Source organism: Sciurus vulgaris, assembly GCF_902686455.1.
Source record: "Sciurus vulgaris genome assembly, chromosome: 10".
In the NCBI taxonomy this organism is placed as follows: domain Eukaryota; kingdom Metazoa; phylum Chordata; class Mammalia; order Rodentia; family Sciuridae; genus Sciurus; species Sciurus vulgaris.
In genome coordinates, this window is record NC_136470.1 from 10,148,188 (window position 1) to 10,170,227 (window position 22,040).

Here is a 22,040-nt window from a genome sequence, read left to right on the forward strand (position 1 = left end):
ATTCCTTGCGGCCCATCACGGTCTCCTCCTCTGTGCAAATCTCCCTGTGTCTCCCTCTTACTCTCCTCTCTGTTTTTAGGGCCACACAAATAGTCCAAAATCATCTTTGCATCCTAAAACTCTTAACTTGACCACCTATGAAAAGACTTCCCTATAATTCTCTGGCTCCAAGGAATTAGGCCTGGGATCTCTTTGGGGTTCATCATTTGGCCCTGTTGCTAATAAATATCTTATTCCTCCAATTGAAATTCTGCATTTCCCATTGGCGATTAGCCCCATGAGACAACTCTTCTTGGGCAGTGTTTTTGTGTGGCCTTCTCTCTTATGTCACATCTGCTTTAGGATTTAAATTCCTTGAGAGAAAGTTAATAGTATTCAGCCTTCCTTGGTCACTGCCCCTGTGCAGGTCCAAGAGTAAGTGGCCTGACTTTTGGGTTACAAGTGGGTTTTGCTTCAACGCCACACTTATCACACACCCGCACAGAGGCCTGTGGTGATAAACCCTAACAGCTACACAGGGAGCCAGCTAGAGATGGGTGTGTGGCATCCCGACAGGAAGAGTTGGCTTCTGCTCCCAAACCTCATGTCACTATTGTGCATGTGTCTGGGTGAGTCAGTTACTTATTTAATTAAACGAGTTCACATGTGATTCCAATGGCCGGCAATGTAGGATTTACTATTATCTGTAGATGTCATAGGTGGGAAAACCTGAGCTACAGAGATCAGGTAGCTTGCTGCCTTGCAGAGGAGCTAAGATTGCAAGCCAGAGCTCCTGGCCAGCGCCATTATTCAGCCTGCCTCTTCCCAACGAGAGCTCATTCCATCCTCAGGACAATCCCACCAGGTGGATGCTCATCTCCCCACTTCTGAGAGGAGGAAACTGAGACGTGAGCAAGTTGCCAGGGCTGTGAGAATCTCAAACCCAGGCTCCTGACTGCTAGGTTGAGCTTGGTTGTCGAAGCCCAGGTTTTCTTATCACAACAGATATCAGCTGGCAAAACGACCACCTCCAGGCGGACATCACAACAAAAGTGCATTTCCATGCAAAACTGAGGAGGCAAAAACCTTTTCAAAATATGCTATTTTGCAGTGAGAAAAATAATCGAATGTTTTTAGGCTATCAGATGAACAAGATAAACCAACAGGAGCTATTTTTGTTTGAGAACCAAAACAATGTAATAAAATGGGTTTAGAATTCCATTCCTTTGAGGCCTTGTTTAATCATTAGAAAAGCAAGCAGAGCAAAGAGGACATCAATATAATCAGAGAGATCAAAGAAGCCACCTTCAATGTGCAATTGAATTAGTTACAGAGGATTGCATTCATAATTGTGAAATGTTGGTTTGTAGTAAGCATGGAAACTTCCAGCAGATGTTGTGCTTTGGGAATCGAATGGACCTAGCTGGAATCTCAAGTTTGCAGTTTATTAGCTAACTTGTCCTCTGGACAAGTTGCTTTACTTTCCTGAGGCTCAATTAACTCATTAGTAAAATAGGTTGAGGGCTTTAAAATAGTGTCACATGTGCCAAGTCACTACATTTCTGGCACAAACTGAATGTTCAAAAAACTGAAGCTCATATTATTACTGTCCAGGTCCAGGTCAAAGCAAATGTGTCCACAATTAGACCTAATGCCACTGACCTCATTTCCCCTTTACTCTTTGAGGAAAATCTTTGCTTCCTTTTATCGCCAGGATGTAAGAGTAGACACATCTTAAGATACTTTGATCAAAGGAAACTTTGTTCTCTGGGATTTCTTTTTAAGACCATCTGCAATAGATTAGGGAATTAATAATAAGAGGTTTCTTCTGGTGTGGGTAGGACAGAGAGACTGGTGAGTCCAGCCCAGAATCTCTGGAAACCACCACGTTTCATGCATTGTATGAAATTACCAGTGGGTGACAATATATGAGCCACCCATCTATAGACAAGTCCTCTGGAACCATCTATGATGTTGATGGCACTATGCTTCTGAGTGGTGGCTGATGGAACATCCTGTCCTCTCTGGCCTTTGTCACCACCAATGGTCAGATCTCCATTCCCCTGGCATGCACCAAGGTGACCCAGAGCAGGTGATGCTTTAGAAAACAGAGCTGTCCTTAGAATAAGCCCAGACATGCATGAGCAAGGGGACTCTGTGATTCCAGGGTGGATGGAGCCCCACTGGCCCACCAGGGGGCCAGGCTGCCCACCCAGGAGGTACACATTCTTCCTACGTGTGATGGTTTTACCCCCTGCCCGCTGTCCTTTACGTGCTTGACCTCATTCTCTTCAGACAACCACACGTACAGTAGACAAGACGGTGATCCTTAAGCTCATTTTACAAAACAAACATACAAACCAACCCAGGTCGGGGCAGTAACTCATTCATCTAGATCCATGCACAACATCAGTGATGGGAACTCAGAACCAGAACTCAAGCTTCCTGGCAGGAAGCCCTGGGGCACGTCGGGCACTGACTGCATGTGCGAGTCAAGATTAGATTGGACTCTGGGTAGCCTGCTGACATATGAACAGCACAGGTACCCCACACCTATCACCAAAAATAAGCAGAGCCACGGTGACAGTGCAGGGGTGACATGATGGACATCAAGAGCCCAGGATTTTATCTTCATTACCGTATACTTGGTTCAGGCCTCAGAGTCACCTAGTCATGGAGTCCAAAGTTGATGCTGAACAAGTCATTGCGTTAGCATTCAGGTAGCAGAGAAGGAGAGAGGAAGGAGAGAGGGCTCACCTGTCCTCCTTGAACCTTCCAGGAAGATTCAACGCCACACTTAAACATGATTGGCCAGACTCAGTCACAGGGAGGCTGGGAAGTGTAGCCTTTCATTTGGGGGGCAATGTGGCCAGGTAAAATTCGTGATTATTCCTAGGGAGGAGGCCTTTTGATGTGGGTGACCAGTGGTCTCAACCACACTCCCTGCCCCCTTCCTTTGGTGGCACCAGCCATGCACTTACCACATCTTCCGGTGCCTTCTGTGTGCCTGGCAGTGCATGCATGGCCAGGGGAACCAAGGGACAGAAGCCTGGACCCTCCAGGTTGGGTGGTTCCGCTCAGCTCGGAGCCCAGGGCCGGGGGCTGGGCCCCGTGGAGGAAGCTACTGGCAGAGGTGACCCTGGAGCCAAAAGCAGAGGGACAGTGGGGACTCATCCCGGGATTCACCAACACACACGCTGCACCATCACCTCCTCACCCCAGTCACCACAGCCTGGCCGTGGTCCCTGTCATGCCAGGGGTGCCATCTGTTGGAGATTTTATGACTCAGTCTCCAAAGTACCGTGACTCTGGCCTGTCTTCCTTTCACATGACTCAGACCTGACAGCACAGCAGGGACAACTAACTACAAGCCCTGGAGCCTGAATCCTGGCTCTGCCTCCCACCAGCTGGGGGCTGTTAGTGAGACCACCTCTCTGAGCCTCTGTTTTCTGATCTGTGAAAAGGGGAGGATGTTAATGTTACCCTCTGGGAATCCGTCCTGAGGTGACGCATGCAAATGCTTGCTCCCTTCCCTCTCTCTGCCAATCATGGGACCCGACTCAGCTGCTGACTCTCCCTCTGCTCGCAGCTAAAGAGGGCATCTCGGAGGAGGGGCACGCAGCACCTCACCAGAGAATCACCTGGGAATGCTCGACCCACAAGTTCCTGGCCTCCCTCCCACAGGATCTACCAGCTCAGAAACCCCTCCCATGTTCTCTCTTTACAGACTCTCCCAAGTCACTCGCCCGGCTTCACGCTCAAACAGACTTTCACCAAGGAGCCCGTCTCTGGCATGGCAGGAAGAACCCCCACCTACCTTGATCATTTGGGTGTTTCTGGCAATGGAATGTGAGCTCTCCCAGGTTGGGCCTGGGTACCCCCCACCTCTGTGCCCTTGGGGCTTAACCCAGAGCCGGGCAAGCTCAAGAACGCTCATGTGATCATGCAAGTCCTGTAAAGGCCTGGAGACCTGCAGATCTTCAGGCATCTGTTTCCCTAATACAGGAGAGACTCTAGACAGCTCTGAGAGAGGTAACTGTTAGGTCGGAAATTAGTCGACTGTAGGGGGCACAGCTGAGCAGCTAGAACAAAAACCAGCCTGCCAAAGGAGACCAGAAAGTTCACAGCAAGGTGGATGGAAAGTTCCGCTGACCCTTCACACCCACCTGTCACTCAACAGGACCCCCTCCCATCCTAGTCTATAAAAACCCTGGGCAGCCAGGGCCACGTGTGATTTTCTCTGGGTCCCTATACCCCGGGGGTCTGGGAATTTCGCCAGAGAGCCAAATTCCAATAAAGCTTGCTTCGGCCACTTTTCTGTCCCATTTTATTTGGCTGCTAACTGTGCCCGCCAAGCCCGCCGAGTTTACATTTGGTCCCGCCGTTGAGCTCGCCTCGCTGAGCCCGTCCAAGCTTATAGTAACCCCTTTTGAAGAATCCCAGAATATTTGGTTTCTAAACATTATGCCTCTGCCTCGTTAAGCAGAGGGTATAAAATGGTCTAACCTCTTTTTTCTGACAATGGTCATCACTATCGAAGCATCAAGTGGGTGCCCAGTGTGGGGCTTTTGGCCACCACACTGCTTGGCACATGGAGAGAGTGAGTCCTCGGGCCTGGTCTGCTGGTCTTTCCTGCTTGAAGGCATCTCTGATGCCAACTGCCTTTCTTCCTTTCTGCCCCTAGTGTGCTGCAAGCTTGGAAGTCCCACAGAAGTGTTAGGGATACGTGTGAGCGGTAGGAGCTGCCTGAGGGCTCCTGGGGTCCTCCTGTAGGCAGAGAAGGTGTGTTTGCTTATGCTCTCTGAGACATCTCTCAGGGTCCTGGGGACAGCTGTCCATTCCTTACATATGTGTTCTCTCTTGTAGTCCAGAAAGCTGCTGGATAGCTGCAGTCCTGATGGGGGACCAGGCTGTGGCTTTACCAACTCATCTACCTACACGCATCCAGCCACACATGCATGCATCCAACCCATTATTTAATATCAAACTAGGAATCTCCTGACTTCATTTACACGGGGAGTGCAGTATCACCAACTCCAATGAGTAACTGATCATCTCCCCCTCGTGGTAGAGAAGTGCATAGGAAGTAACTGAAAAAGAAAACAAAACCCAAACACAGGGCGCAAAAGCCACGGCTGCTGGTTGCCGTCGGGGGTTGCGTCTGGCCCTTAGGTCATCTTCTATGAAACTTTCAAGAAAATGGACAGGTCATCCACAAATTCCGGAGCTGAGCTTTAAATCCCAAAGCCTAGAGAGACATCTGTATTTAAAACAAACACGAATATCTATGGCCAGGCTGACTGAGTCCCAGACTGTGTCTGGGATTTAGGAGGCACAGGGTGGGTACGGGAGGAAATGTGCCCAGGAGCCTGGGTCTAAGACCAGGCATGCTGAGACTGAGGGCAGCAAGCAGAGGCCAAGGCCCGGGGCAGCTTCTGAAGCAGTGCGGGGTGAGACCACTGCCAGGTCCCGTGGGCGCTGACAGAGGTGGAGGGTGGGCCAGGGTCCCCTGTCACCTCTGGGTCCTGTCTGGGCAGACCATGGAATCCAGGGGCCTCACCCTCTGCTCCTCTGTTCATACTCCAACAGGCCACAGGGACTGGTCAGAGTGGACATCACCAGGGCTCCCAGCAGGGGCTGGAGCAGCTGCCTCCTGGGGGCTGAGGTACCAGGTCAAGTGAGAGTCGCTTTTTGACTATCTGGCGATTTGCAGCTTGTAGCTGCAGGGTCCATTAGGAGTACCCAGCAATCCCAGAGCTGACTTGAGAAAGACATCATTCTGAACCTCCTCACGTTCCAAGGTGGGCAGGCATCTCTTCACGCGCTCCCCCAGCTCCCCACACGGCCCCCACGCTGACGGCAATGGTCACCGCTTCCTCACGCCCATCCACTCCGCTATCTTGGGAGAAGAGAAAGGTCTGTTAGCTGCGGAGTAAGAAAGCTCTCCAGTTCTCTTCTCCCAATCAGAACGTCTCCTGGGGTGGCCTTCCCCTCATCCCAGCAAGCAGACGGGTCGGGGACAGAGGCTGAAGCACAGCCCTGGGCCTGCTCTGTTCTCGGATGACAGGACTCCAGAGGTGAGCTCTTCTAGACTCAGGGCCCAACATGGCCCATGTTCACGCTCTGCGACTCCTCCCCACAGAGATCCCCAGGGGTCAGCACAGCGGCCAGCTCTCCTGGATGGCCCTGGACAAAGGCACAGCCTCCCATCACCCCAACAAAATACAACCAAAATGACCACACTTGTAGGGGTACACGGGTGGTAGGAGGCCCGGGGAGAGCTGGTGGGCTTCCTGTGCCAGACCCCATCCCCCACAGGCAGTGCCACCTGAGGAACCCACCTCTGCACACACACCCAAGACCTGCTACCTACAGCTGGGCAGTGCTGCAGGAGGGGGCTGCAAGAGTCCTCTGGACACTGGGGTGTGTGTGTGTGTGTGTGTGTGTGTGTGTGTGAGGGAGATCACGAGAAAGGCGCACACACACACACACACTCAACTTATTCCAAAGACTAGGGACAGCCCTTTTTACAAAGGTATTTTATTTTAGTAATTAAAATACTGATTCTTTCAAAAGCATACAAAAATTCACACTATTTGACATTAAAGGTAGAGGTTGGGAATTTCTCCTCAGACTTATCTTCGGTGACTAAGTGCTCCTCCTTCTCTGCTGGAGTCCACCCAAGCTGACACCTAAGTGGCCAAACCTAGAAAGCAAGACCACAGGGAAGCAGGAGAAGGGACTCCGCTCACTGGCTCAGTGCCAGTCCTGCGCGAGGGCCCCTGCCCCGTTGTGAGGGCATGCCCTCTGCGCCAGCTTTCCCTCCCTCCGAAACCCTGTCTGATTAAAGCAAGGCTGGAGTCTCGGATGGGCTGCCAGCCTAGGGGAAGGCCAACTCCCTTAGTTCTGAGCAGGGCCGTGCAAGCAGCCTCTGCGTCCCTGAGTGGTCAACTCTGGGACCAACTCTGTGGGAGGGAAGGGGCTTCGGGATCTCACACCTAGACTCGCCACCCTCTTCTTAGCTTAACTCATACAATGATGACTCTGGAACAAAAATCCAGTCAACAACATTTCAGCTAGAACTGCCTTCGCTCATCCCTTTGAACTTGTAAGCACGTCCTCTTCCCTGGCCCTACTGCCTGCTCCAGTCTTTAGTCCTCAGGCTCCACCCACAAGGAGCCACTGCAGGTTCAGAGGAGGAGATGGATGCTCTGTGCACCGGGCGCAGCAGCAGATGGACCTGGCATCTGTCTCTGCACACTTCCCTCAGGGACCAGGTCTACTTCTAGGACAGGGGCCACATGCCCTCCCGCCGTCCTTCAGACCCCAGGGCTGTGGCATTCTTGCCAGAGTCATGCCCACCAACCGGCCTGCCCTAACCCACGGGATAGTTTGCATTTGCAAAGCCCAAGTACCTTCTATTTCTCTTCAGTTAGTTTTCTTCTCTGTTTGCTTCTTCTTTTCGGCCTCTAGATTTTGCTGTTTGGCTTCTAATCTTTTCCTTTGGTACATCTTCACTCCCGCAAATGCGAGGCAGAGAATCAATGTCTTCGCTGCCAGGATATACAGCAGCAGGGGCACGTGTTCGAGAACCTTAAAGAAGAAAGAAATCGTTCTAATTGTTCTACCAGTGATACGCACAGTTATGTTTCTTTGGTCAACGAGTATTTACTGAGCACCTATTATGTCATGAGCATGAAGCCAGGTGCTGGGGCTACACCGGGGACCAAGCAGATGGGGTCCCTGTCTCTGGCAGCTCTGCTGTGCATCACCCTCTTCTCCACAGACACAAGAACTCTGGTCTTTTGCGACTTCATGGATTTGTTGATCACCCAGCCCCTCTGAGGCGGCAGCAGCTTGGCCCAGTGGAAGGAGCCAGAGGCTGAAAGCCTGAGTCAGTCCAGGGCCTGCCTGAGTTTCTGCCTCTTCACCTGCACAATGAGCTGAACCAGTCCTTCCTCAGATTCTCCAGTTTGGTACATTACGATTTCCTCTCGATTCTGGAGACTCATGAACACTAGTACTCGAGGGTGAAATAATGGACAGTAAACTCAAAATATTCAAGCCTAGCTATGTTTCTGTTAAATGATCATTATTTTAGAGGACTAGGCAGGAGTTAGACCAACAAAATCATTAGGTTAAATTGCCAAACACTACTTACTATATACGATACCAATAAATCTACAGGGAGTACCTGTGAACCTCCCTCTAATAGATCACCTAAGATTGATCCAAACCCAGTGAGTCAAAACCACCCTGGGACCCGACTCCTTCACGGCAGCCAGAGCCGGAACAGAACGTTCCAGGTCCTCGGGTAGCCTCCCTTCCTCCGACTGTAGATTTTCAATGGAGTGGAACGAGTGGAATGATGATCATCTCCGTTCTCCGCGAGTCAGCCGTGGCCCTCAGGGTTAGAAGGCGCGGCATCCCTCCTGTAGATCAGGGGCTCCCTGTGCGCCAAGAGCCGCCCAGGGACCTTCCTCTTGCATCCTCACTGTAGCCGCACAGCAGACAGACTGTCCTGAGCCAAGAGCTGAACAGCAGTGTGGGATTCAGTGATCGGTGAGGAAGGGGCCCACGCCAACTCTCCAAACCCACGGCCGCACTGCCTGGTCATACACATCGACCTTACAACTAAATCATGTCAATTGACGATGGCTTGGTCACCGCATTCACGAAAGCAACCGGGCGCGACACCTCTGAAGTTACTAACCAGCTGTGGATGGACCCCTCAGGAAGGTCACCATGTGACGTAGTAGAATGTAATGGACATCATGGGGGTGTGGAGAACACAAACATCTAATAAGGAAGGCTGAGCAAATAAGATTTCAGCCACTAAGTCCTTTTCATAGTAAAGAACACACAAATGCTCTTTGAAAGGCATCTCTGACAACACTGTACAACGCTCGAGTCACGAAGTGCGGCCTTGCCACCACGGTCCCTGGCACGCATCAACGGCGTGCGATGCCGACTGGCTGCCAGGCTCCTCCTCCCTCAGACCCAGGCTAACCCTCAAAGGGTCCGTTGCAGAGTGAAGGTGTGGCTCCACATACAGAACCCGGCTAGGAGGAGAACGTTCGATGTCGTGACACCAGGCTTCCGTGTTTGTCAGAATGTTCTAGGCCGGTTGAGGCACCGGCTCCTGGTGCTCCTCGCTCCCAGGTTTCCACGTCTCTGTGGATGAGCCCCTGGAGACCACGTGACAACCCACAGGTCTCTGTGACCTGACTCCAAGGCCGAGCTGCAGCAGTTGCCAGAAGGCAGATCTCATTCATAAGGGGATGGAAGCACGTCCACTGGAGGAGCGGCAAGGGGGTTCGGTATCTGCTTTCTTTTCATAGGGACTGGAGAGGAGACGGCATGAGGCAGAAGCTGCAGGACCGAGAGGGAGGCTGTGAGGGCAGCAGAGTGGACACTGAGGGTAACACGAGAGCTCCAGGTCCCCTTTCCTGCCCCCACCAAGGTCCTAAGCTTTAGCTGAGTTCAACCTTCTCTTTTGACTTCCTTCCAACAAACTGCTTTCATCTCTCAAAACACGAGGACCTTGGGGGAAAAATGGCTCTTGCTGGTGGTGGCTTGGATCAATGCGAATTAAAAAAAAAAAAAAGCCCGGTACCTGTGATGTAGGAAGAGTCAACTTTTTAAACAGCAAGGCCACACCTGCTGCTGTTACACAGGTGGTGTAGACTGCTATCACCAGCCAAGGCTCTCGGTGCCAGGAGGGCAGGCCCCGGCCTACCCAGGGGCTCTCTGCGATCGGGGATGAGGAGAGGCCAGTCCTTCCCCACACTACGAGGAAGGGGCCTGTTTGAAGCTTGAAGGTGCTGTATCTGCTGCGATGCTGTGTCTGCCTGGAGCTGGGAAGGGTGTAGAAGAGTCTGTTCCTGACTCAGGAAAGGACTCCCCTGGTCACAGGCAGGATTGGCCTGGGCAGCCAAGTGGGTTGATGTCACTTCACAACTAAGGAGAAAAACTCTGTGCTGTTGCCTTAGACCCACAGTATCAGCATCGCCTGGGAACTTGCTAAATGCAAACTCTCAGGCCCACCCTGACCTTCCCAATCAGAAGCCCCCGGGGAGAGGGATGATCCTGCAGCTCCCAGGCAGCTGAATTGTGGGGACGTAGGAGACCCAAGCCCTGGAGCATTAGCCACGCCTCTTGGACTCACTCCTACTGACCCAGTGCTGCAGAGAGCGAGCTCACTGGTGCTTTTTGCTCCGGCCCTTTTCCATCACGGTTCACTGCGTCGACTTTCCTTCCTCCCCGTTCCACCAGGAGCTCCAGTTAAGCATGCTTGACCAACTTCAACCAGCTCTCTCCAAACAGCGGCCCTCAGCCCTCCTGCAGGCCACCGCCCACCCCATGCCCCACACTGCAGGGGGAAGCGGGGTCGTATTCTCCTGGCTCCCTCCTCCTGCTTCCAGCCCTCTCCAGTTCTCCTTGCAGTGAAAGCCATTGGATGTTTTGAACAAAGGAATGCTTATAATAATTGAAAACTACATACAATAAAATCCTACATTTGAAAATACACACCACACTGAATATAAGGGAAAAAACGCTGATCGAAAAAGCACCAAAATTGTGAACAGTAACCATCTCTGGATAATGAGCTGATGCATGAGTTTTATACTGTTCAAGCAGCTACATTAAACATTAACCGCCTCCTCACCTTCCTGGCTTCAAGGGTGTAAACGGATATTTTCCTTCCCTCTGTAAAACTGCTGTTGTCCACAGCTCACTGATACAGCCAGGCAGCAGGCTACTCTCTGGCTGTCCTTGAACTTCCACTCTAACCAGCTTACTTAACATTTTACAGGAGTCGGTTGTGTTTATTTCCAGCCAGTTCAAGTTGCTACAGTAGGTGACTTATTTATGACTTCTAAAGAAGGCTGTTCCCAGAAAAACTTAAGTGAATGCTTTGAAAGACGCAAGTTTGACTAGGAAAAAAAATGCTGTTGCAAGACAACTATAAAAGATTAGGGAAGGGGATTACAAAACATGGAAAGATTTTGTATGTAGACTGCTCCATACGATCTTAATCCGCTGTCTAAGGACAATTCAGGCTATTTTACCAAAGTAGTGATAGCTGGCTTATCTACAATGGACATTTGTTTCTCGGCCTTCTGGAAGATGAAAGTCTAAGTTATGGCATTGCTGGGCTCTGGTGAGGGTTCTCTTCCCAGCTGCAGACTGGAGACTCCCTGTATCCTCACATGACAGAAAGAGGGTGAGGAGGGAGCTCCTGGGGAACCCTTTCATGGGAGCCCAGAGCGCATTCATGAGGGCTCGACCCTCTGACTAATCACAACCTGGCTCCACCTCCAAGTACCTCGAGGTCGGGATTCAGGGGGAACATGTGAGGTCCGGGGACACAAATGCTCAGCCCATTGCATCTACTTTAAAGAAACCAAATATGAAGCTGTGGGCGAAGCTTGAAGGCATGGTTTTACAAGAAAAGTGAAGCGGATGTGCCCTTGAAGAAAGGCCTGGCTTTCCTTCAGGGGTCTGGTGAATAAACGTACATTTATATGCTTTAACTTAAAATAAAGCATTCAATATATTTATGCTCTCTTTTTGCTAAATTAATTTATGTGTACAGAACTTTTACTCTTTATTTATACAATTAGGAGTACTGTGGTTTGGATGTTGAATGTCCTCCAAAAGTGCAAGGCTTGGTTCCCAGGGTGGTACAGCTGGGAGGTGTCATGGCCCTTTAGGAGGTGGGAACTAGTGGGAGGCCTTTAGGTTATTGGGGGTGTGTCCTCAAAGGGAACTGTGGAAGCCTAGTCTCTTCTTCTTTTGTTTCTTTTCCCCAATGTGTGCTACCCACCATTGTCATCCAGCACCCCTACAAGAGGCCCAAAGCAATGGAGCCACCCAATCTTGGACTGGAATGAGTTTCATAAACCTTTTTTTCTTACAAGTTAAGTATCTCAGATATTTAATTATAGTGACTGAAAGCCAACTAATACAAGGAGAAAAACAAATCCCACATCATAAATGTTCAAAACTATCTTACCTTCCAGTTCATGGTAGGCCAACTCTGAGTTCACTCCTGATCACTGTAGTCCCCCAAGACAAGTGCATGAGAGGGGGCTGAAACGCGAGGTCCTGGGAGTTCAAAGGTCTGATCTGGCAGGGAAAAAAAGAAACAGATCAACTTGAAGTTTCCAGGGCAGACACCTTAGGAAAACAAGCGTCTTACATAGAGGGGGCACGTGAGCAGAGAGAGTAAGCTCTGCAGAGGCAGGTTGAGTGTCCTAAACAAGGTCATCCAGAGCCCAGTGGAAGCAGAAGGGCTACATGAGGGCTGAGCCAGGCGTGGCTCATCCTGAGCCAAACATCTCCCTAGCAGCTCTCCACAGCTCCCAACAGAAGTGGCAGCGTGGCCCCTGAGGGACGTGAACCCCCATTCCATTCACCTGTGGACCTAAGAGCCTGCACCCCAGGGCTGTCCCTTTACCCTACTACTGCCCTGAACATAAGCTGGGTTTGGGGATGATTGTCTTTGTTCTCAGGTTCTTCAAGCATGAATTGAACTCATCTTGGTTTTTAAAAAGTTACTGGAGGGAAGGGAATAAATGATAGAGAAAAAGTTGCCTGAGAAAGCAATTCATATGGAAATTTTCCTCTCAAGCCTGAGGGAGACCTGCTGGAAGGTGAAGCTGGAGGTGACAGGGCAGGACTTGCTCTGGGCCCTCGTGGGTCACTCTTCTTAGAGTATGATGCATACCCCAAGAGCCAGAAGACCCGAGCTCTGGATTAAGACTTCCTGCACTCTGGTAAGGGACTTCCCTCTGGGGCCTCAGGACCTAAAGGAAAAAAGGAAGTGCCAACCAGATGATCTCTTGGGTCCCTACTTTTTCTGAAATTTGATGACTTATGGCATAATGATGACAGCTTAACTTTGGTGTGCCAGGGTACGTTAAATTGCTTAGATGAAGTCATTCACTTAGTCTTCATAAGTGCCCTAGAGGGGTAGTTCATTATCTCCACTTTATAGATGAGGAAATAAAGTTTAAGAAACAGCCAGAGCTCCCAGGGGCACCTGGGACTTGAACCCATCAGGTCTGGCTCCAGAGACTCCGCTGGCTATCCTGATGCTCTGCATTCAAAACTAACGGGGACACCTTTTGTTGTCATTGTCCAGTGTTTTATTTGTTTGCTTTGTGTTCTTTTGTTTTTGCAGTGCTCGGGATGGAATCCTGGGCCTTCAGCATGTTAGACAAGTGCTCTACCACTGAGCTACACCCCCGGGCCCTACAGGGACACTTTTCTTTAAATGTACTAACAAAATGGAATGAAGAAAAGCAACAGAAAATTTCATGGGCCTCTAGAATGGAGATAAGACAAACTTCCAGAAAGGTGCTTTACAGAAACTTTCTGTACAAAACATATAAATACAAAAAGTTCATGCCTCATCTATTCAAGGTTATGGTATTTGAAAACCAGCTAGTAGCTGGCACAAGATAAGCAAGTTTTCCCTGTGACTTGCAAAGTCAGATAAGCTAAGCTAACGATAGGAATCTCAACCCTAGCTGTTTGAATTAACCATGATGACTGAAGGTGATCATTATCTTCATGTGTAAACCACTTACTTGTCTCTAAGTAGCAGCAGATTCTGACTGCATGGAGAATGTGTTCCTATGTGTTATAAACTCCCACTAGAATTTTCATTTTGAGCAATCTCTTTAGCCATATAGTGTATTGAAGCAAATATTTGAAGTTGTTTTCAATCTTATTTTTGCAGTTCCTGCTTGATGTGAGTTGTGTACAAATACAGCAGGGAAGTCTAGCTGTTTCCCACAAATTTTCTGAGTGCAAATCACATACTCCAGGAATTGATGTACACAGGATATCAATTCCTAAGGTCAAGGGCAATAAATAGATCCCCAAAACTTACAGGAGGAAATAAATGAGAAAGAACCTTCAGTGTTCTGCCCTTCTGGTGAACATGTGTTATATTTACTAGCAGAGTGACCTTGGACAAGACTCATGGCCTCTCTAAGCCTGGATTTCCTCATCTGTAAATTCTCCTTCAGAAATTACACTGTAAACATTAAACACATGCTTAACTCATAGAAAGCACTAAATCAACGTCAACCATTAGTGATATGATAAATCTCCTCCACTAATGGATATCAGGCCAAAGGATGTAAATAAGTGATATCTAGGGCAAAATGAGCCACTGTGGGGCAGCAGGGCATGGAATAAAGAGCAATAATAAGGACGAGAAGAATGAGAGTTCCCAACTCTATTCCTGGTGCCCCAGTGACCTGGGGCAAGTCATTAACCTTCTGAACCAAAGAGTTCTCATTTGCAAAGTCAGAACCCAAAGACTTTTTCTGTGATTCTGGAAATCATGATTCACCATCCTCTCTGATATCATAGAACCTGACTGCAAAAATATACTGGCAGCTGCCTCAACTTCCTACCCTGAGTGATAAGATACAAGCTCTTTAAGAAAGAAACAACCAGGCCCAGTGGCTCATGTCTGCAATCTCGGCAGGAGGATCTCGAGTTCAAAACCAGCCTTAGCAATTTAGGGAGACCAGAAAGCAACTTATCAAGACCCTGTCTCTAAATAAAATATTTTTTAAAAGGGCTGGGGATGTTGCTCAGTGTTTAGGCACCCCTGGGTTCAATCCCTGGTACAAAAAAGAAAGGAAAGAAAACAAGTCAATCTGCATTAGTAGTGGGAGTTGGGGGTAAGAGTGGAGAAGAAGGTAAAGCACCCTCATCAGGCCTCCTGCCCCGGGCCACCCACTGCCTCTGAAAGACAACTCTCCCCACTTCTCTTAAATGACATGCCGTGGGGCCATTTTCATATCACTTTGTAGGCCTTCTGAAAATGAGAACGACTAAGACAGCTAAAAATATCAGTGGCCCGTTTGCTCCAATATCATATGTGCACCTGATACAATATTAGAAACAAGGGACAGCTGGCATCTGGGGGCTAGACTGCAAACACCACCAAAATAGGGGCAGTTTTGAGGGGCATAAAATCTTTGGTGTGGCGGGAAAATTATACCTCCACTGGAACTATCCACAATCTTAGCTTAAAACTCAAAAATAACGAATGGCTCGGATATAAATGCAAATACTTCCATTTTCTTTCTGCAAAAGCATCCTTATTTTTCTTTGGCCAGGTTTCTCCTAAAGATAAACAAACAAACAAAAAACCTATTCACTCATTTCTCCTACGCCAATTAAAACCGTATGGGCAATGCCTTGTTCACGAGTTCCCTTTTCTGCTTGGCACGCCTAACACACCCAAGGGTCAGTCTATTTCTCGGTGTGTATCTGGTTCCGGTGACAACTAAGCCGTGCCCTTTAACTTTCTGAAGTTGTCCCCATCCCCAGCTCTTCACCCAGTCACTTGAAGTAAGAGAAGTCCGGAGAAGGGGTTGGCAAGCGACCCTTGAGCGTCACTTGGCCCTCTCCGCTCTGCAGAGGGGCCTGACCTCTGCCAATCAGACGCTCCGAATCTCTTCTGCTCAGACTCCACATACTGTTTCGGGGATCCTCTGAGGAGCGAGTGCAGCTCTACTTTCTGGAACCCCACGATCTAGCGGGCGAGGTTGGTGCCTGTGCTCCGGTGCAAGACTGGGGGAGTAAGAGGACCCCCGGAGCATCAGCTCCTCCTCGGGAACTCGGGGGGCCAGAGCTAGGTCCTCTCTCCACCACCTTGACACTCGGGGAGCGACCCCTGGTCCACCAGGACCCGAGGATGAGAGCCAGGGGCTGCCATCGCTTCCCTCACCCCTGCACAGAACAGGGCGTCCGGAACCTTTGCTCGTCCCCAGGATCCCCGGAGAGCAACACCCTCTGGCCAAACCAGCTCTGGGCCTGCCCGGACCGCGCGCCAGCCTAAACAAGCGTCCGCGCTGTGCGGGTGCGGACAAGGCTGCTGTCACCCTCCCGGTCCCCACCCGGGAGCTGGCGCAGGCATTTATCCGGAGACAAGCGCGAACGCTGGGCTGGGCGCCAGTTCCCGGCGCCCTAAAAAGGTCGGGCTGCTGCTACCGGACGTCACGCACTTACAGTTCGCGGCGGCGGAGTCTCCAGCGCCTGGCTGGACACAAACCGGGACTCGCGCAACCCAGCCCGGGAAACTACAGGTCCCAGAACGCACCGCTCCGCGCGCAGGCGCAGCGGCCCCGGGATGCCCGGGTGCAGCGCGCGCTCCGTGAGCAGGCGCAGTGGGCCTGTGCGGCCGCCCCGCGTCTGCAGCGGTTCAGTCTGCACGCGGGTGAAGTCGTTTGTACCGACGGCCTGGGCCAAGCTTGGGGCCTAGTGAAGAAGACGGCTCGGAGGAGCCCAACCAGTTTACACTACTGTCCCAGCCATTGAGTAGCGCCTTCTTTTTACCTTCACCAACTTTTAACCCTGTACTCCTGCCTCAGTTGCAAGCCTGTTGCAGGAAACAGATACCTTGTGCACATCTCAGTCTGTAACTTGAATCAGGCCTTGTAGTTGGTGCTATGGTTTGAATATGGTTTGTGGCCCACCACAGCTTGCGTTGAGGCTGGGTCCCCCGGGTGTTGGGAGTGGCGGGGCCTTTAAGAGGCCCTTGGGTCATGAGGGATCCGCCCTTAAGAGGGCATTGATGCCATCAGTGGCAGAGAGTTTGTTGGAGCTGTGGATTAGCTACCCGGGAGCAGGTGAGGATGTTGCCCAGTGGTGTCGGGCTGCTCCTGTATGCACCTGCGAAGCCATTGCGCTTTCTGCTGCAGCCCTCCCAGAAGCTGGGCAGAGGCGGGTGCTGTGCTCTTGGACTTCAGTTATAGTTTGGATCTGACTTGACCCCCAGAGGCGCGTGAGTTGAAGGCATGGTCCCCAATGTAGCAATGTCCAGAGGTGCACCTTGGGAAGTGATTGGATCTGACCTCATCAGCAGGTTGAACCATTGGTACTTGGATGGACTAATAGAAGGTCAGAAGGCTGTGGAAGGTGGGGCCCAGTTGAGGGGAATGGGTCTTTGGGGTCATGGCCTTGGGGACTTTATCTTGTCCTGGTCCCTTTTCCCTTTTCCCCCTTCAACTCTCCCTCCTTCCTGCCTGGCAGTAGCTGATAGCTTTACTCCACTCTGTCCTTCAGCTGTGGTGTTCTGCCTCACCCAGAGCAATGGACCCAGCTCCCCATGAACTGAACCCTCTGAAACTGTGAGCCCACATAAGTATCTCCTCCTCTAAGTTGTGTATGTCAGGTATTTTGAAAATGCAAAGCTGACTGCCACAACTTCCCAGCCTCTAGAATCATAAGCCAAAATAATACCTAGTCTCAGACACTCTGTGTTAGCAACAGAAAACAGAGTAAGACCGTTTGTACAAGGAGTCCTATAAGCGTGCTTTGAATAAGAGCTCTTTTTGGAACCTCGTCTTCTTATCCTAAGAGTTGAGTCCCCACTCCATCCTTGTGCCCTGGCTGGGGAGGGAGAAGGAGATTAGGCTTGAAGCTACACGGTGCTAAGGCCCCACACAGCTCTCCTTTGCCCTTCACTGCCCACTCAGCTGCACAGAGAGGAGAGCAGTTGACCCAGGTTAGGACTGCCCTCCTGCCCTGCTGGGGCTTTGTCCTCCTGGCTTTGTTATTCATCTTCTGTGGAGCGTCTGACTCCCTCTCTTCTGTGTGTTCCTGCAGCTCAGGGAGTCTCACTCATCTCTAAACTGCTGGAGTCCAGGCCAGTAACCCACGTGGAAACACTGCCCAATTGAATTGGTGAAGGGAAGCATCTCATCCCATAGTGCTGCAGTTTCCTCATCTGTAAATGGAGCCGCCTGACAAGAACAAAACCATCTCCAAGATACTTTCCGGCTTGGACATCCTGTGACATCACAGACCCTGTGGTGCAAACGATTTATTTTCTTTTAAATTGAGAGAGAAAATTGTACACACATGTCATGTATCGTACAATGTTTAAAAGTATATGTACATTGTGGAATGAAAAAATCCAGGTAATTTGCATGCACATTATCTCACCTCACGTAGTTATCATTTTTGTACTGAGGACAAACACTTAGGATTCCCTTGGTATTTTTCCAGAATACAATGCATTGTTATTAACTGTTGTCCCCAGGCTATACAGTAGGTCCTTGAACTTATTCCACCTATCTAGCTGAAATTGTGTGCTGTCAATGCAGTCTCTGTCCAGCTGTGCATGTTGAACATGACACTGGCAACTTGACCTCTTCCTGTACCTTTAGTCTCTTCACACATGGATGAAAATAAGTGACTGTAAAGAGAAGAAAAGAAAATCAAGGGAACATGAAGTTGTTCAGAAAGCCATGTCAACTTTTTGTTATTTTTTTTCTTAAGTAATGAGAACTTTTAAAAGTTTGTTTTCTGTGAAATGTTGAGTGTTCGTTTAAAAAGGCATTTCTGTTGCACAGGGCATTTCCTGAGTCTTTGACCTCTCTGGTATGGTTTGTTGGCCCTCATAGGGTTTGTTGTCTTCAGACTTATGACACGTTAGACACCAGGGAAACCAGAAATGGAAGGTCACCTCCTGGTTCTGCTCATTCATCACTTCAGACTCTGCATTCATAAATTAATAAATAAATGTTCCTTTGTCAATCCCATCAGTAAGTGATAGATTCTGAACCTCAGCCTCTGAATAAGATATCCGGGTTATTTATCAATTGAATTTATCACATCCAGACTAATATTTCCTGAGACCGAAGGTCGAGTGATTTGTAACTGCTCTTTCTAGTCCCACCGCCACTGCCCGAGCCCTTTGCTTCCAATTTGGCTTTATTTCTACTATTGACATTGATTTAAATGACATTTACATTGCATAGAAAATGAAAGCACAGAGATCACTCCCACCAGCAGGCATAAATCACCGAGATTGAAGTGTCCCCCGTCTCAGTTGACCTCCACATCATCTCCATGGACGTCTCAGCAGAGAGGAACCCAGTGTCTTTACACAATAACAATCTGGATCTGCGTGGTGGCTCGGCCACCTCTCACGCCTGGATGGCAGGCTTGGCTTGGTCCCTTTCTTCCTCATCTAGGAGACGTTCTGAACCCCGCTGCACCCACGTTCTCATGGATGGTGGCCTTTGATTCCTCCAGATGCAGAATTTGACTCCTGTACTTTTCCTGCCAGTCTTCCACGATGTACTGGTGGTAGGGGTCCTGGGAGTGCTCTCGCCGCTTGGACTTCACCGTGCTCACCAGGATGGCTACGACGATGAAGGAGAACATTCCTATCATCACCATGAGGTACAGGATGACGTAGTAGAAGTTCTCGGCATCCACCTGGGCCTGGAGCGCCTCCTGCTGCTCTGTCGTGTTCCTGCGCCAGTTGTCCATGTACGTAACGAAAATCCTTCTGAAGACATCTTCCAGGGTCTGCGTCAAATTGAGTGAGGTAGGCATGTTTCCCTTCTGCTGTCATTTAAATAATAAAATAGATGAACAAGGTTAAGAAAACAGATCCCTTTCAGCATTTGGGAGGGGAGCGAGGGATGCAGAGGGAGGGTGATATTTCTTCTCCTTCTTCCCTTTTTTTTTTTTTGTTAGCAATTTAATAAACCAGAGAAAAAACGGAGACAGTTTTACAGTTGTTTCATGTCTACTTCAGTGACACGGAATGAACAGGTTTCAGCTTTATACAGCACTTTGCAACATTAAAATGCCTAGGATTTTTTTTAATTTTTAAAGAACACTGCTTATTTATATGTCATGTGTATGCATAAAAGCAGCAGCTGGTTTTTTGTTTAAGAGTAATACACAGAATTTTGGCCCTTAAGGGTTTATACCTCTTCATTCAAAATTCTTTCTGGACAATCTGCTATTAAACACACTTTGTTACAGGTGACATGAAAGCTACATTCGAATCCACCTATGCACCCTTACAGGAAAACATGACTTCTTTTTTTCAGTGACATGAGCTGTCTCCCTCTTTGATGATGCACTTTTTGTTCATCACCTTTTGCTGTGATGTTTCTTCTTAACCTGCCTAGCTCCTGAATGCACATTTTGTTAGTCTTTGAACTGATCTTATACATTGTATTCATTTTTTTGCATGCATAATCACTTTACAAAAAACTTTTAATGGTGGACATAAATGACACATATATACATTTTGATATATACATCTCCACGTAAATGTATACATACCTATGAAAATAGGGGAAAGATGAAGTAAATAGATCAAAATGTTAATAGTGGGTGGTAATTACATGTGCATATGTATATGTGTGTATATGTGTATATATCTTTATATATATATCTTTATATATATATATATAAAAATCTTTATGCTTTATGCTTTTCTCATGTTCCAAATGTTTACTCGTGATCAAGCATTAACCTCACAACAGCTGGCATCATGCTGCATTCATGATAAACATTCAACAAAAATCAGTTGAATGAAGCAGTGGCTCATTTCTAAGTTATAGGGATTAGGGATGCAGCATCAGGCAAAAGAGGTGCTGACAGACTTTCCAATTTGCCCACCTGGCAGGTCTAGGTGGCGCTTTGTCCCAAAGAAAGGAATGTGCACAATTGTATTTTCAAGAGCATTGTAGGAAATTGATGCCAAGAAACACTCTGAGCAGTCCCTCATCTTTCTCAAGTCTTTCTCCTCCTCATCCCCATCACTGCCGCCCATCCTGGGTGATGCAGCACAATGCAGTACATTCATCACTGGGGTTTTGTCCTCTCTGCTCTGTATGTACAGCAATGTGCTCTTTCTAAGAGGAAACAGAATCATGCCATTCCCTTGATTTTAAAATGGTGCAATAGCTTTCTGTTGTTTTAAATAAAATCCAGTTTCTTAACAGGGCGCACCCCACTTGGCCTGAGCTGGCTCCTGCCCCACCTTTGCAATTATCCCCTGCTCTCAATGATGTGGTCACACCTGATTTTGTTCCTCTAAGTCAGTGAGCTCTCCTGCCTCAGGACATTTGCACATTCTATCCTTTCTACCTTACTCTTCCACCTGCTGCCTCTTTTTTTTCTTTAGGAACTAGCTTGTCGCCTCTCTTGAACATGTGTCATTCCTTCAGGAAAAAGAGATGTTTCCCGTCTGGGAAAGAAGCAGAGATACACTTCTAAGTATTTCTCCCACAGAGCAGGTCTTCCCAGATTTCCCTCATTGGAAATCAGTGTAATGAATATATTTTTCTCAGTTCTATTTTCAAAGAGCTCTAAGATCCATCTCTTACGTCTCCCCCCACCAGACACATCAGTAATACAGCTCTCCGTGATAGCACAGCTGAGTGGCTTGGTCCACTCTAGACTTGGCCTCTGTTTCTTTTACGCTGGAGGAGACAGGTCTACTCACTTGGGGTGAGTTCATACCAGCTTCCTCTAGAGAGCCAGCTCCCCACCCTCTGCCCATACCAAGGTGAGTCCTAAAACATGGCGGGGCAAGGCTACTTCACCTAAGTCTTTCCTGTTCCGTCCCTCCCAGCCCTTCTCCATGACCTCTTCCAGAAAGAATGTGGTCGTTTTTTCCCACCTTATCTATTCCTTCTGCCACATACTCACTCGAGAGAGAATTCATTTTCCTTTTGAGAAGCCAAATTGGGAAAACCGGTGGAACACAGAAACAACTAAAAAAAGACCCAGAAGAGCTAAGCTGCTAAAATAAAGATCCTCCGGGTGTGCTAAGGGAAGTCTGCCTGTGAGACGGGAGCCCTCAGCGCTGACGGCCCCTGGAGTGGTGCGGGTGGCCTCCAGGTGCGGGCACGGCAGCCTCTGCCAGCCCTTGAGAGCCGGGCGGTACTGCCAGTTATTTGTTCAGCTCTCCTAACATGGACAAGGGCCCACTGCTAGGCAGAGCGGGAGTGCTTTGCATTCAGACCTAATCAGAGGGCTGCCCAGGGCCAGTGGGATTGGGTACCCAAGTGCTGACCTTCAGCCAGGCTGAGCAAGTGAGGTCCAAGGGAACTTTGAATACTGATGCACGAGATGTGGCTTGGCCGGGGAGTCCATTTTCTGTTTCATGACCACAGAAAAGATCCAGATCATGGTGTGTGAAAGCGATTCCACTGATCCACATTGTAATTCAGATGATAAGTGGGTTGATTTAAAGTTCTACTCCCAGA

At 49.1% G+C, this 22,040-nt stretch overlaps 2 protein-coding genes across 7 annotated transcripts; both read right to left on the reverse strand.

Annotated features, from left to right (window-relative positions):
• Positions 1 to 6,491: 6,491 nt before the first annotated feature.
• Positions 6,492 to 16,132, reverse strand: SMIM11 (small integral membrane protein 11). 3 transcript variants are annotated; one of them, XM_079100813.1, is made up of 4 exons: positions 16,024 to 16,132; positions 11,999 to 12,111; positions 7,395 to 7,572; positions 6,492 to 6,685 (listed from the first exon to the last, which is right to left on the reverse strand). In XM_079100813.1, the coding sequence occupies exons 2-3, from the start codon at positions 12,008 to 12,010 to the stop codon at positions 7,408 to 7,410; spliced, it is 177 nt and encodes a 58-aa protein (XP_078956939.1). In that variant the 5' UTR covers positions 12,011 to 12,111; positions 16,024 to 16,132; the 3' UTR covers positions 6,492 to 6,685; positions 7,395 to 7,407. The 3 variants fall into 3 exon arrangements, with proteins under 3 accessions (XP_078956939.1, XP_078956941.1, XP_078956940.1); XM_079100815.1 differs by lacking the exon at positions 16,024 to 16,132 and adding an exon at positions 12,713 to 12,797; XM_079100814.1 differs by lacking the exon at positions 16,024 to 16,132 and adding an exon at positions 12,629 to 12,759.
• A 2,855-nt stretch (positions 16,133 to 18,987) lies between these two features.
• KCNE2 (potassium voltage-gated channel subfamily E regulatory subunit 2) lies at positions 18,988 to 21,618 on the reverse strand (the record flags this gene model as incomplete). Of its 4 annotated transcripts, none has more annotated exons than XM_079100809.1 (2): positions 21,481 to 21,618; positions 18,988 to 19,371 (listed from the first exon to the last, which is right to left on the reverse strand). In XM_079100809.1, the coding sequence occupies exon 2, from the start codon at positions 19,360 to 19,362 to the stop codon at positions 18,988 to 18,990; it is 375 nt and encodes a 124-aa protein (XP_078956935.1). In that variant the 5' UTR covers positions 19,363 to 19,371; positions 21,481 to 21,618. The 4 variants fall into 4 exon arrangements, with proteins under 4 accessions (XP_078956935.1, XP_078956934.1, XP_078956933.1 ...); XM_079100808.1 differs by having other exon boundaries at positions 18,988 to 19,374; XM_079100807.1 differs by having other exon boundaries at positions 21,452 to 21,616.
• Between the last annotated feature and the right edge of the window lie 422 nt (positions 21,619 to 22,040).